General features: G+C 42.1%; 1 protein-coding gene across 2 annotated transcripts in view; it reads right to left on the reverse strand.

Annotated features, from left to right (window-relative positions):
• The window catches only part of ABHD12B (abhydrolase domain containing 12B), a 304,395-nt gene that overhangs the window by 249,859 nt on the left and 38,437 nt on the right, over positions 1-16,099 (reverse strand). For both annotated transcript variants that reach the window (XM_069638955.1, XM_069638954.1), the window contains exon 2: positions 7,612-7,736. In XM_069638955.1, the coding sequence (XP_069495056.1) occupies positions 7,612-7,736 (125 nt within the window). The remainder of the gene's footprint in view (positions 1-7,611; positions 7,737-16,099) is intronic.

Consider the following 16,099-nt stretch of genomic DNA (forward strand, 5'->3'; position numbering starts at 1 on the left):
CACCACAAAGGTCAGGCAAAGTCAGGCAACTGCCCAGAATCACACACACCTGACGGCCCTTTCCCTTGCCCACAGGGATACAAAGTGGAGCATTAGAGCAGAATGCAAGCAAGGCACACCGCATGACGGGAGCGATAACTCAGCACAGCAGTTCAAGAGAAGGAGAAAGATGGTGCGAATCGAGAGGGTGACAAGGAGAGAACCGACCTTGCCCTTTCCGACCAAGCCCTGTGAAACCTCATCTGAAGGGATTGTGACCGTGAACAATAGCCAGCATGTATTGCAGCAGATGTCAACGGTACACTGGGCCCCCCCTGCGCTGATAAAGCCAGGGAGAAACACGCTTGCCACCGTGGTACCGGCCTCGACTCCAGAGACAAGCAAAGCCAAGTAGTTCAGCACAGCCGGTGAGTTGAGGGGAGAACCGATAAGAAACCGAACAGTGTTGAACAAAAGTAGCAAACGGCTAATTGAAGAAAGTACAAAGAACGGTTTATGCGAGAGGGGAAAACCAGCTACAGAGTAGTCAGGCACCACGTGGGTGCTCAATCGGGAGACGCTGGGAAACTACCCTATTGTTGAAACTACCGTTACCAGAAGACCTTGGGAGCAGGGCAAGAAAGGGGTCAAAGTGGTCATACAGGGGTCTAGTAAAATTCTCTGTACAGTCGAAAGTCTGAACAGCAGATGATTGTGAAGCTAAGGGAAGTGACAATCATACAAACTGTTCAAGAAATTGTGTAAATTGAGAAAGAGGAGGGACGCAGATAAAAGGGGGCAAAGTCTGAAGTCCCAATGAATAGTGTGTTGACAAGAGGGAACCTAGCAGATTGATGTCCACAGTGAACTGTTTAAAAAGACATTAAGATTTGTGAATATCATAGATGAGATTGTGTTGTACACCTCCCTCTGTTGAGTTCACTATGGCTTTCAACACAATTAAGATTTGTGAATATCACAGATGAGTTTGTGTTGAAATCATAGTGAACTCAACGGAGGGAGGCGAACTGTCGATAAGGGTCTGAGTTCGGAAGAGGGGAATCCAAGGGTGAAAAGCCATCACCCACCAATCTGTGAATGAAATAGAGAAGAGTGCAATAGAGAACGTCTTTTGAATACATGCCAGAGTGAACCCGACGGAGGGAGGCTGATATTCGAGAGGGGTCTGAGCTCTTAGTAGGGGGACCCAGGGGTGAAGAGGTATCACCCAGATACAATCAGAGACACCCAGAGAAGAGCTTTGGAACTTTTGTTAATTAACAAGGGGGGTCATGGGAGTCCCTCTGCCAGAAATTAGTCCTGGTTACCAGAGACTTACCCAGAGTCTTTAGCTCACTATCTTTCACAGAAGAGAAATATACAAAACATATCAGTCTTTGATCTGCCCTGTAAAAGACCTGAGAGACCGTTGTGTGTTAAAGAGAATGAAGTAGCAAAATTATATTGCAAGTGAAGGCTGCACGCGTGTGGATGAGATGCGAAGAAAGGCAGACATGTGAATGAACTTTGAAGTAAGGACAGCTGTGAGATCAGCGATACTAGTAACGGAGTGGTCAGGTGAAAGGAAGTATTCCACTCGAAAGACTCTGTGAATGGTACATTGTTTGAAGCAATAAAACGAATGAGCAGCAAAAGTGAAGTAAGCAAGAGTAAACGTGAACTTTGAGTACAAGTTGTCCTGCGGTGGCTTGTAAAGAAAGCCACGCACATTCGAAAGTCTTCCACATCCGGGAGTGGTCCGAGCCCGACTGAGGGAGACCTGAAGTATAGAAGATAATAAGCTTGAGGAAGGGAGACCCCCTTGCAAGTTTGTGTTGAACTTTGTTGTGAGAGGTCTGAGCCCGACAGAGGGGGTTCCTACGTGAACTTTGTGGTGAAAGGTCTGAGCCCAACAGAGGAAGACCTTTGTGAACTTTGTGTTGAAGTATTATTTTAGAAGTCAAGAAAAGAGACTTTAACGTGGAAAGCCAGGCGGGCCTCAGTCCAGGATTTGAAACGGTTTATTGTGTTGGAAACCAAACTAGAGTGTGTCATCCTGCCTACAGGGACAGCCTTACTCCGTGAGGTTTAACGTGGGGAGGAGAGCTGGTTCAACCATATTTATTTTTTTTAATGCTCGCACTTGCCTCTGGGCCTTGCACTTGCCTCATCATTACTGCACTTGGTCAATGACCTATGAGAGTGGCACCTCTCAGCACTTACTCCAGCATTTGACTGACTGGGCGCACTTGGTCCCCACCCCCCATTCCTGCACTTGTCCCCCCCTCGTCCCTCTCCCACACCTGTCTGCGCACTTGCATGATCTGAATGTACCATGCCTTGAAGACCATCTATCTGTTTCCCTTATCTCCCCTCCTTTCATGGTTGCGCCTTGAAACACTTGTGTATAGGCGCATTACAAATGAACAATAAATAAAACAAATAAATAAAACACCGATTTTTCCTTTGGATACATGTTCTCCTTTTTACACTTTTTGTACAAGAGATAGGGCAGGCATTAGGTTTTGTTAGCATAGGCCATTTTGCTTTGACGGACTACACTAGGACTGTTTTATTTATCGTTTGATGGTCGAGACTACTCCCATCTTAGTTATAGGGCAAAGTAGGAGTTTCTCCAGCACCAACATTTCCAATAAAGGTTTTACAAATTGTATCTATTGTGTTAGTGTAATACCTGCGATACCAGGCCCCCCTACACATGGCACCTCATGTAGGACAAGGGAAGGTGCACTCAACATTGTGGGGCACTTCAGCGAATCCACACTCCATCTTTTTTCATCCCTGCTCCTGATCTCATCCACCTCTCAGTGAAAAATCACCTTCTAGGGTTTGCATATAATTCTGAAACTGAAGTAATGAACCTGCCAGAACACCAGGAGCCTGGGTGAGCAGCGGGGGTCGGGCAAAGTGGGTATGGGGTGTGGGGGGTAATTCATTGTTGGCAAGTGGCTGTGTGAGAGGGATTCGAGACTTGTTGGAAACACTGAGGTAGACCTATGGGAAAAGAGCCAGGGATTTGGCCCTAGCGCCATCCCTAGCAATGGCATTGGTGACCGACAGACATTGCCCTGATGAAGGGTGCAAAATTTGCACTTGCCACTAGCTATTGGAAACCATTCTTCTACTGGGTTAGACTATGGGGTTCTCCAAATCTTGGAAAGTATCAGGAGGCATATACAGACCTGTTGAATTATCCGGGAGGACATTCTCTGCAATGGCCAACACATGTAAGAGACCAACTTGAAATGGCGGGTCTGGAGGAAATTTGACAGAATCCGCTAAACACGCCCGCCAACTCAAAAGGAGATGTTAAGTTGGTTGCCAAACGTGATATTCAGGAACGGCTTATAAGTTTGTGCTTATATTTGAAACTGGGGCTGGATTACCTCGCCTCGAAACCCGACCATGGTGGGGAGAGATTCCTGGATTTAAGAACCCCGGTTTATGCGTGCACTTTGTACCTGGAGTTCAGGATTGGTACTCTCCAGGTTGCAACCTTTACTCGTGGCTGGAGGAATGGGAATTCTGAAATATGTCCGGTTTGTGGGTTGGAGCCTGAGTCCGTTATACATTTTCTGCATTTTTGTGAGCGCTACAATGATTTGAGAAACATGTTTTTGGTCCCATTGTTTAGCAAAGCATGGGTTAGAAACATTACAGAAGCCGCTGTTCTATGACGATCTACTGGGATGGTGAATGATACATATTTTGTTGCTTAATATATTTATTGTGCTTGGTTTCGGAGAAAGCTTTTATTTGTTACCTGGCTGACTTCTTGTGGATTTTTAGTAGTGCAATTGTATGAATTGTAAATGTTATTATCTATATAAATTCCCCATTTTGGCATGAAATCTATGTATTTAATAATGATGGTTTATTGTGTGTGCTAAAGACAAATTTGCTGAATAAAGCAATTAGTGACTGATATTTGAATCTTGGTGACTAAGAAAACATGTGCTTTGCGTATGTATAGAATTGAGGTGGCAAGCGACTTTTAATGGCTGTCTAGTAGCTTGTAACTTGAATTGAGTCTGATGGCAAAAGTCCAATCAGAGCCACTGAGTACAGCACCTGCGCAGGTCAAAGTGAGGACCAAGAAGTCTGTCAGACTGCCCACCAATATACTAAGAATAGTGAAATGAGTGCCTGGAGTTTTCCAAGCTTTGACAGCCGTTTCTCTGAACCAAATGTTCATGCCTCCCATAACCTTCTGTCTTTCGCTGTTGGTGAGGAGTGAAGTCTACAGACTACAGAGTACCCCTTCCCTCCCCTGCCAATTCCCAGATCTAGCTGCATGTGGGGATGAATGCATCTATTTGAAAAAGTCTGAGGGTGAATGAGGGAGGGAGAGGGAGAGAAGGTGGGGGAGAGGGGATAGAGAGAGCACACGAGAGAGAAGAGAGGAGGAGGGGGAGGGAGTGGAGAGAGCATGAGAGAGCGCAAGAGAGACAGAAGGAGAAGGGGGTAGAAAGAGTAGGGACATGGTTTAAGAGTGGCAAAATGAGAAAATGAAATGACATTGGTCTCCAGAGGCCACTGGTAGGAGTATGGGGTGGAGACCACGTCGTTTTGTCCTGTTAGGCCTTTTCCATGCTTTGCAACATCTTCTAATGCTTTGTTATGCCACTAATGCCGTGGCATGCAGTTTTCATGCCTCACTATGCCATGTGATAATTTGCAATCCGTAACTTAAGAGTGTCTTTGCCCCTAAGAAATGTGCCCATCAAGCTGATAAGCATCTCCTCCCCATATGAAGACACTCAAATATTCTCACCCACACATGGCATACGTTCAGACCTCCCAACCCAACAATCATCAAACATCAGAACAGGACTCCAATGCAGCCAGCATTCATACTGCAGCCACAGCCAATGCATCATACACCAGGGGTAGACAGGGCTCCCCTATGGACACAAATACCACTTGGATTTCGAACAGACCTTTACACGGAGCTGAAGGTACTTCCAGTTTGCATGCACCAAAGATCAAAGCTACTGTGCCTTTTCCCCACTCTACAGTTACCTAAACCACCCCATTTCAGATCCGCCAGAGTACCTGGAGGCCATACAAATGGCAGCGAAATAATCCCAGAAACAAAACATCACATCAGCGGATCCATGAAGAGCCCTGGCAGAAATGCACTATCTGGTCCCAGCCAATTGGAGTGGAAGTGAAATCTTGTGTAAGCTGAAGTCTGCTAAACCACTACTAACATATAATTTATATAATTATTTAGGCATCAACAGCAAAATCTGTTGAGCGTTATGTTGTGATTCACACTCTTTTCTACCCACAGATGTGGAAAACCTCCCAGCAATTAAATTGAATGTGAAACGGAAAGCTCCCGTTGATGAGTGGAGGGATCCCATTGGTGAGGGGGTAATGTATTGCTGGTGGAGTGGATGCAAGAGGGGTTGTGTGCCCTGGACGGGCATTTACGGGTAAGTAAATGGCTGGGGTGCTGAAGGGGATACGCTGTGACCGGAAGTCTTTCTATTATGTCTATGCTTAATGACAATTTCATGGTCGTGCATTGGCAAATGCTGACATGTTGGGGCAAAGCCATCATATGTATGTACTTACAGAGGTAAATGCTGGCATGTTCAGGTAAAACCTTTACAGGTGTATCCTTAGGGAGGCATTATGGGGCAAGGCCATCCAAGTCTTATATTTATGTTCTGTTATGTTAAAGGTTTTTGTATGGTGCACCGAATACAATTCTTTGCTACCTTCTAGTGGCATTGCCACTTTGAGCTTATAATGTTTGAACAAGCTTCAAATTGCGGAAAATAATGCTCTCCGAGCTGCTCTCAGTATCCCCAGGAGAGAGCACATCTCCCAGGCCAGACAAGATGCCCACTGACTCCCTATCAAAGAACGCATACTGTTCAAAGCGCTCACAATCACACACAGATGTCTCTCCCAATTGGCGCCCCAATACCTAGCGGATCGAATACACACTGCACAATCACTCAGACCCAAGCGAGAACCCTACTCTGACCAACTAGCGGTCCCTGTCTTTAACAGACCCAAAGCCGGCGGTACTAGCTTTGAAGTGTTGGCACCAAAATCTTGGAACTTACTACCTGTCAAACTCAGGAAGGAAACATCACTGTTAGCCTTTAGAAAGGCTCTGAAAACCATACTATTCAAATAACTGTTTGTTCCACTGTAACCAAGGAACTTTGATTACTGTATAATCTGTATGACCCTTAACCTGAGAACTGTACAATGTTTTTTGCCTGCACCCAAGTGAATTTGCTGTAGCAGCGCCACAATGCCCTAGAGCAGCTGCGCGCTTTATAAATTGAAATAAATAAATAAAATAAATAATGTTCACTTTTGTATGTATTTCTTTAAGCAGTGGCTCAATCGACACAAAAAGAAAACTGTAATAAGTATGGAGTAAATTTGGTGTTAATCCACCAAATACCTTTTGCTTTGTCCTTGACAATTAATTCAGTTGTGGTTCAAAATGGAAAAACAAATTTCAAGAGCGAAAAGAGAGCTGCAAAACACCCTTTTCCAATCAAGTAAGATATGAAATATAACTATGTGCTGCACTTTAAATAAATGTGCACTGCATTTAACATACGAAATGTGAAATCTTGGCCCAAACGTTCATACATGTTGCATTAAATAATGCGGGCTGTATCCTCTTTCACATTTGAAGATTGGTGAATTTGTTCAAAATGTCATACTTACAAATATGTCGCTGTCAACGTCTTTAATTATATAAGGGTTTTAACATGTCCACTTTGAGGATTATGTCTCAAACGTATATTCTGTTATGTGCTTTAAAATGGCACCACAGTCTGCAGCCATACCAGAGACATTCATTCAGGAACGAATATAGCTAGATAATGCATTTCTGTGAGGATTCGCATAGTTGAGACACAAAAGTGGCTAGCTCAGTTTTAAGTTTCAACTAATACATGCTTCAGAAAGATGAAAAGTGGGACGGCTCTTTCAGAGGAAAAAAAAAGAGATTAGCATTCAGCAAAAATATGTTGATATCTCAGGCATGCGCCCCATGTGCAAACAATAAAACGGCCGAGGAGTCTTCAGGTACATAGAGAGCTTAAGTACCAAGAAGAGCACATACTGTAATTGAAATAAGCAGACACCCTGCAACGTTCTATACATGAAAATTGTGCACAAACCAAAACATGACTCGCAATAGCATGGGCTGAAAACACACACACATTCTCCATACAGAGGACTATGAAAAAACTGAATTTATGGAAAGAAAAAATATTTTTTTTAAGTGAGTTCAAGTTAGAAAAGAGAGAAAAACTCTAGAATGTAATCCAACGACGTTAATGTGTCCGTTTAGAAACCCATGGTGCCTTAAACGGAGCGACATTTCGAGGTCAGGTTTCCTACGAAACAGATATTAAAAGGCACAATAGAACATTAACTCACCCTCAATATGATAAACTGTTAAAACAACAATGGTTTATGCTTGAGACCTGGCCTACATTTTAGAATTTGGAGTTATTTCGATTGTCTGTATTGTTAATGAAAGCTAAAAATCAAAGAATCGGGAAAAAAATTGGACACACATATTCTGTACAATCATTTGAGAAGAGTAGCTGAATGAATACTTACGCATATTTAGATAAATCACCTTTGCAAGAAGAACAGGAAATAGGCGAAGTATAAACGGAATGGCGACGTACACCACGACCAGAATCATAGTTAATCTTTTAACTGGCGTAAGCAGGCTGCGTGAGCTGTAAGAGAGTAAGGGGCGCCATTAGAATAAGCTGTTTGCTATTTACTCAAAGCTGCATTTTCAATGGAAAACATAACGATAAATATCACCTAGCGTGTGCTTTTGCAACTTGACCACTAGATGGAGAAATAGGACCATTTATCGAAAATAATAGGAGCCAGAGTAAAGGAGAAAGGTAGGATTTGTTCACAATCCATTGTTCTTTGGAAGTTCGTTTTGTATTTTCATAAGTTTCCTTAGTGGTGGCAAAGATGGTCAGAGATAAAAGTCAGCAGAATAATCGAAGGAAAAACATAAGTGCAGCGTAGACGCATTAGTTTCAGAAATGCAAATAACGTGTTGCTGACATCTACTAAATTGCTCGTAGACAGACTTTGACAGCGCAGCAACTTTGGATACAGACGGTTGACTTCAAGGATATGGGACTCTATAGATGAAATAGTTGGACCCAATAGTTAAGTGTGTGTTTTGCGCTGACGATCTTGGGAATTGAAATTATGAAGGGTGAAGTTGGACTGTACTATGCATGTTTTTCACAACTTGGTAGGGATAAAACTGTGTTTTTATATAAGGCTCGCAAGCTAACATTATGCATGTATACTTTCTGTATTTGTCCACAGCAGCACGTCTTCCAAACTATAGAACTGTGTACCCCTGACCCCTTTCTTCCATTGCGCACATTCACACTTTACCGGCTCGCCTCGCTTTCGAGAGGGATGCCACCCCCCTCCCCCTCAGCCCCCAGTAATGAATGGACCTTGTGTACTTCGTTATGTGGGAGATTGTCTGGTATTCATGCACCTGCTGCCTAAAGGGCAGCCATCATTTCCTTTGATTGAGTGCCGCTATCACCAGAAGAACAATCAGGGTATTCCTCTACTGCAAGGGTGTTAGGGAGATTTATCCTTTTGATGCTCCATCCCCTCTCTTAGTGAGGCCCCCTGCACTTTTTTCTGGACGCCTGGACCGTTTTCTTTCTATCCTGACTGAGTGGAGCCTTTTTACACTCATTCTTTCTTATTTGCTCTGACTTTTGGAACTCTGTGCTTTGTGTTTCACCTTTACTATGGAGTCTACTTTCCTCAAAATCTCTTTTAAGGCATCTGTATTTTACTTTTGCAGCACATAGCTCCTTACGGGCAGTGATGCTGGGAACCATTTGGGTTCTCCCTTGAGATTCTTTCTTTATCGTTACCAACTACATTTCTTTCTTAAGGATAGTCGGATACTATGAGAGATCGGCAGACACCACCTTATGTGGAGTGCTAAGGAGATACCTACTATTCCCCTTCTCTCCGCTGCTGTGACTTTTTAGTCACAGAGACAACCTTAAAGTCATGGCTGGTGGCAGTGGACCTGTTCTACCAACTACTGTGCTATTTATTACTGCAGACTGTATTCACAGTCTCGGTTGTGCACAATAGGGTCACCTATGTTTAACATGGTGGCTCCTTTCTTTTTTCGCCATTACTAGCATGGTGTTCTTTGTTAGACCTTCTTCTACCATTCTGGGAGGGGGAGGTCTGTGTGCGTGTTTTGTCTTTGGCGGGAACCCTTGGGTGTCCCCACTTGGGCTCCAGTGTGTCTGGGCAGGCAGAAAGTGGGGGAGGTGTTATTCACTACCCTACCCTTTGTCTGCCTGAGTGCCTGAATGGAACCAGTTCCCACTGGGGGGCTGGCTGTCCTGATTGGACAGCCATTTGTCCCTTTCCATAAACTGCTGAGAGAGATTGCAGAGGAGTGTGTGGTAAAACTGAATAAAAGGTGAGGTTCCTGAGGTGAAAGCCAAGTTGCCCACTGGAAACTGAAGTGACCGCAGCTGAAGACGACCAGAGTGACGCCTGCAGACCCTTTGAATCACTGAAGCGAACAATGCTGTCCTGACCCCGTTTTCCACTCGACACAGGAGCTCCGAAGAGGACGGCTCCTTCCCTTTGGCTAGTGGAACCAACCAGCCCTGAGACAAACTGAAATTTGAGCCATCTCCCGAGGTGCTGTGCCTTTCCAGAACTGCAGGCGGCGAATACCAGGAGACCTCTGACCCATTTGCAGTGCAACGTCTTTGAGAGACCGAACCCGTACAAGTCTTTGCTGAGCTCCAGGTGAACCTCCAGAGACACGATCCAACTCATCCAAGTCCCCTCACCAGAGTGCAGGACTCCGGAATCGAAGTAGATCAACCAGGCAAATACAGTCCTTTGTTGGCGCTGAGAAAAGGCACCAAAACCACAGACTTATCAGGGAGACCGAAGAAACCTGTGCCAAGGGTCCTTTTGAGACTGCTGCTGCGACATCCCAATCCTTCCTTTCGTCACCAGACCGAGGAATCAGGAGACCGGCCCGTTGCTGCTGCAGAGAGGAGAATCCAGTTACGAGCATTTCTTCTAACCTAAGGTACTGTGAGGTGAAAGGTATTGCTTACCTTGAACCAATAAGTCACCCAGAGTGACTGGAGTGTGTGAAGCAGCGTCCACTCTACCTCTGACCCAAGCTGCCGGCTCGTGTCCCTTTAGTGAATCCTTTTGCAGGGAGCCCCTCGTTGTGTTAATTCTACAAGTATCTTTTCATAGAGACAAAAAGTATCCTGAGGACTTGTGCGGTTCTGCTGCTTGTTAAGACTTTTAATCCACTCCTACACTGACTTTTTCCTATAGTTAGGGATTGGACTTTTCAAGTATTAGTTTGCCATGAAAGTGTCTGTAGAAAGTTAAGCTCTGCTACTGTGTGACTAACCAACTTGTTTCCTTCCTAAAAGACTTTATCTTATGTGATTTTGCTAACTAAATACAATTACGGTATATCTTTGTCTTAACGCGAGTGCGCAGTATTACCGATAATACAGTAGAACTGTCATTAGTGTCAAACTCTGTAACAATTGTACCGCAAGCAACTACCATTGAAGTAATGGCCTTTGAAAAGTATTATTAATAAGTCCTGTGTGTTGGCTAAGTGATCTAAATTTTTATCTACCTTCCTTGTGTAAATATAATAAATGTGTATAGTTTAATATAACATCTGTTTATGTGTTTCTTTGTACTATTTTACTTACAGAGTTCAGTGTACTGACCTACAGCTCACATCTTCCTCCTTTGATAAGCCTGACTGCTCTGCCACTTTACTGAGGTTCCATGAGTAGTAGAGACTTATACTAAGAGTTGGGGACCTGTATGCCAGGGGATAGTTTTATGAAGTCTTACCTCAAGTGGACTTTAGGAAAACTCCTACAACAAAGGGTGCACAACGTACGGCCCGCGGGCCAGATGCGGCCCTCCACATCATGATTAATGGCCCTTCAGGGCAGAGGAGCTCAAGAAAAAGGTGCAGCCCTTTTCTAGTTATTTCTGGACAAAACAAGGCAAAACAGAAATAAGAGGCTGGCAACTTAATTCTTGTTTATTTCTATACATCTGAGAAAACAAAATCACCAGACCGAGTGAAAAAAAGACATTTTTCAATGTAGCCATTGCTTAATTTGTACCATGAAAAAGAAATTCGGCACTGAGTTTGACAAAAAGTGGTTGGAAATTCCTAAAGCACACAATACTTACTTTTTAAAGGGACAGCATCTCAAACAAAATATAGAGTTTTTCTTCAGACAATTGTATTTCATTTTTGGTATTGTAGTTATGATACAGCATGGCAGTTGGCATGGTACATACTATTGGATAAGTGAAACTGCAATGTAATCTTTTTTCTTTTAAAAGCCTCCAAAAATACAAATCAGTTGGCAAACAGTACACCTCAGACTGGGGTTGTTGTTTTAAGGAGAAGACTATGCAGCGCACACCTATATATAATAGGACCAAGTTAATTGAGTTAATAAGTGTACTAAGGAAAGTTCACAACTGCAGAGGGGAAAACGCGCCTCTGGCACAGGAAGTCACAAGTACAAACAGGAAAATAAGTGTCCTAGAATAATGGACACTCTTGTCCCCTGCACACTATATATACTGATAATCATCAGACAAAAATTGTAATTCATGAATTGTAAGTCAATTAATTGAGTCACTATAGTGTAAACTTTTTCAAGTGATAGGTCACAGATCATTCGTTATAATTTATGACAAAAATGTAACAAAAAAACAATTTTAATGCATAAATTGGACGTATGGTGTATTGAGATCATACATCATACACAAAGTCATTTTATCAATTAAAAATTAGCTTGACGCATTTCGGGAATAAGATCCCGTCATCAGGAGCTGACATTTCATCCATTTCATGCAGTTCAGAAGTTTTCTAGATTCAATTCTAATCTACAAAATAAGAAAAAAAGGACCAAGTGTGGTACTCCTACTGTTTAAATAATAAATTGATAAGTGATTTTTAAGTGTCTCCTTCTAAGTGGTTTGTTCAGGCCACGTGATTGGGTTCAACCAGGTTATCTCCTAAGGTGTCTGTATACCGTCTACGAATACCTCGGGGAGTACTAAAGTAAAAGAATAGTAAAAGATTTGTATCAGTCAAAAGTCCTTAATAGGTCACAATGCATTTGATAGAGGTAATCCTGATGTAGGTAAACATACCTCGAAGTTTCTTATAAAGGGAATCTTGCATCCAATTGCTGTAGTCCGGGTGGGATAGGTCTCAACACTCTTGACTGTGTGGGGTTAAAGAGTGGAAGTGTTGTCCACAAGAGTAAAAGCAAAAAGGGCGGAGTGCGTTTACCGAACAGTGTTGATGGTGGCTCAGTATGGAGTGAACTCTTAAAGAGGACGTCTTATCTATAGGAAGATGGGTTTACATCAGGACATGAGTAATGTCGAGGAATCCAAAGTCAGAGTACAGAATTAGTAGACGCGTATATCGTACTTACTATTCGTGCAGAGTTTTCACCAGAGTTTCACGGGTTCAGTATGTCGTTCAAGCGAAATGGTCGCAAAAGCACAGTCAATAATTCCGTCGTGAATGTTGATGTAAAAGGGAAGTGATGTCACAGTACAAGAGGTGTCTACTTAAGTGCCTGTCAGGCTGTAGGCGGCTCAGTGTTAAATGGTAGTTTTGAAAGAGTTCATATCAATTGAATAGGCTCAAAGCTGCCATGGGTTCTCAGGATAAAACAGACCTTAATTATGTCAGATGCATTTGTCATCAAGTTGAGGAATAAAGTCAACATCATATGTGAACAGGATGTCATAAGGACCCCTCAGTTAATAAGTCTATGCCTGAAAAAGTGCATAGGTCGATCCCTAACACATCTATATAAATTACATGTTAAATGCATAATGGTTATAAATAGCAAAAATTGCTGTAAATAGCTTGCATATTATTCATTTATACTGTTTGGCTGTAAATTGCTTGCATAACTTTTATTCAGACTATATGCTTCTAAGTAGTAGACAGTACAAAAGTGGCTCAAAAGCAGTCTTGTTCTAACCAAACAGATTAGTTCAGTATTACAGGGTACATTATATCATGCACTGCATTTACTAGATTACATAGGATATGTTACATCGCCAGGTACATTGTATTGTGCATTGTGTTCACAAGAGCACATAGAGTGTTAAACATACAAACTATCAGACAGTTGACCATTATATAGTAGTCTACAATAGAATAGTTGGATACAATTCAGAAGTTGAAATACAAACATACTATTTATTGCCTAATGTTGTCACATACACACAATGGAAAAATCCCAAGAATTCAGATGATCAAGTCGGATGGGAATGGTTAGTATTGAGGCTCCTAACAGCTATGTAACTAAACGTACAGTATTAGGTGTTGGCATGTTAACCATGGTGGAAAAACACATTCTAGATGACGGGTGACCATTTCAATTGCGGTCTAAGTGTTTGTGAGAATTCCTCAGTCATTCCGGTTCGGTTCATTGAGTCCAGTTTATGGATGCAAAACATCTCTCGCCTCTCGCCTGGATAGTAATGTGAAAGTATTACCCCCTCCCAGAGGACTTCAAAAGTTCCAATACTATGAATTTAAGTTGTGCTTTTGAGTGTCTTTTTTCTATGGAGTGTCTTGCTACTGGGGATTTGACATTTTGCGTTCTGATATTGGATTTGTGTTATTCTCTCTTTGATTTTACTGTTGTCTGCCCTACATAGTAGAGTCCACATGGGCAAAGGAGGCCGTAGATAACAGTTTGGAGTCATATGTGGCGAATTGTCATAGTTTTACTCAGTGTAGACATGGGAATGTACCCAATTTAGGTTTAGAAAGAAAACCCTGTGTTTGTTGCGTAGTCCTTTCAGCCTTGACTAGGCTGTCTTTGAAGTTTCTCCCACGTGTATAAGCTATCATTGATGGTTTGCGAAAAGGTTTTGAGAGTTGTGGATCCAGTCTCGTTATTTTTCAGTCTATTGATCTGCCTACTCTGCTTAGAGAATTTCATCAAGTGGATTAAGGGAGGATCATTAATATGTAATTTGGGTGTAAGTAAATCCTTTCTAGTTTTTGAGTTGGTCTTCCTTTTGGCTTCTTCTAGGGTTCTTATTGGATAGCCCCTTGTCCTAAACCTCTTTGTAATGTCTTCTGTGGCTTCATGGTAGGTGGGATCATCAGAGATGATCCTACGTAATCTCATGTATTAGCTCAAATGTAAGTTGTTCTTAAGATGTGGGGGGTGGTAACTTGTGTGGTGTAATATGTTGTTCACATCAGTGGGTTTGCAGTAAATAGAGGTGTTAAGTTGCTTACCGCAGGGTGTCACTAGTACATCTAGAAAGTGGACACTGGGAGTGCCGATTTCTAGAGTGAAATTAATTCTTGTGTGTCGTTCATTGAGATATATCAAGAAAGATTGCATTTTTTCTAGGGAGGCGTTCCAGATACCGAAGACATCATCAATGTACCTTTTTTATCTGCGCAGTTTGTGTTTCCAGATCAGATGTTCTAAGATGTGTTCGGTTTCGAAAGCATACATGAATAAATTAGCGTATGAAGGAGCCATGGAGGAGCCCATGGATGTCCCAGAAATTTGGAGATAGTACTCTTTCTGGAATCTGAAATAGTTGTTGTATAGAATGATTTTAGCCAATTTGATTATGAAAACTTTATTGGATGGAAAACATTCTTCTCTCAATAAAGCCCACTCTACGGCATTGAACCCTTCACTGTGGGAGATAGATGTATATAAATTCTGTACATCCAAGGGGAATAAGGTCCGATTAGGATTACATTCATGTAGTTGTTCTAGTGATAGTAGGAAATGTTTGGTGTCTCTTAGATAAGTAGTACTTTTTGGTACTATCGGTTGGAGGAGTTTGTCAACGTATCTCGCTAAGGGGTTGAAAATACTGTCTGTTGCGGCAACAATTGGTCTTAATGGAGATGATGTCAGTTTTTATGGATTTTGGGGAAGCCATAAAATACTTACATAATTGGAAATGTGTTCGTCAAGTAGTGCTTTGTACGTTCTGTGATCCATTTTTCATTAAGAGCATTGCTAAGTACTACTTCGATAATAGGGATAATGGTCAATGTAGGATCATGATCTAGAACTAGATAGGTGTCTCTGTCATTAAGCAGTGCTAAACAATTCTGATTGTAGCATTCACTGTCCATAATTACAATAGCTCCTCCTTTATCCGCAGATTTTATTGTGATGGATTAGTCTTCTGCTAGTTGTTTGAGCAGTATCTGTTGGTGTTGTCTGAGATTGTGTTGTTTAATATCAAAGTATTCGATGAATTTAAGATATTTGATCATTAAGTTCTCAAATAGTTCTAGGGTGGATTATTTCACACTCGGGTTGCATGTGCTCTTAGATTTCATCTCTAAGTAGTCAACAGATTTAGATCTTTCTTCCACTGGGGGTAGTGAATCAAAAAAGACTTAAGTCTCATTTTCCTAGTGAATTTAGAGACATTCATGTCTTCCTCAAACAATGTAGTGTTATTGGTGGGGACAAAAGATAATCCCAAATTTAGTAGGTCCATTTCTTGTCTTGATAAAGCCAGTTGGGAAATGTTAACTACTAAGTCACTTATTTTTTCTTTGTCCTTATTTTTCTTGTGTCCTCTCCTTGTTTTCCTGTTCCTTAAAAAGGGTGTGTATCTGTAGATGTTGGATTACTCAATGTAGGTGAACTTGGTCTAGGCTGTCCTTCGCTGGTGTTTAGTTTGGGTGTGCTGCCTGATGTGTCACTAGATGGATCTGTTTCCTCGCCCGTATTCCGAGGTTGGCTTGGTTGTTCATTTGGCTGGTACAGTTGGTTCTGGTGAAAGTATTCTTGCCATGTAATACAATATCGCGTGAATAGTCTAAGGTATCTCTCCTGTATTTTCTCATCTTTCTCTGTTCTATTTCTTGTTTGTAGGTTTCTAATTTCCTGTTGGTGTCTTCTAGGATTTTTGTCAATTCCTCTCTGGATATTATTATATATTGATCTTTTAATGCTGTGAT

Source organism: Ambystoma mexicanum, chromosome 14 (assembly GCF_040938575.1).
Source record: "Ambystoma mexicanum isolate Mex_15411 chromosome 14, UKY_AmexF1_1, whole genome shotgun sequence".
Taxonomy (NCBI): Eukaryota; Metazoa; Chordata; class Amphibia; order Caudata; family Ambystomatidae; genus Ambystoma; species Ambystoma mexicanum.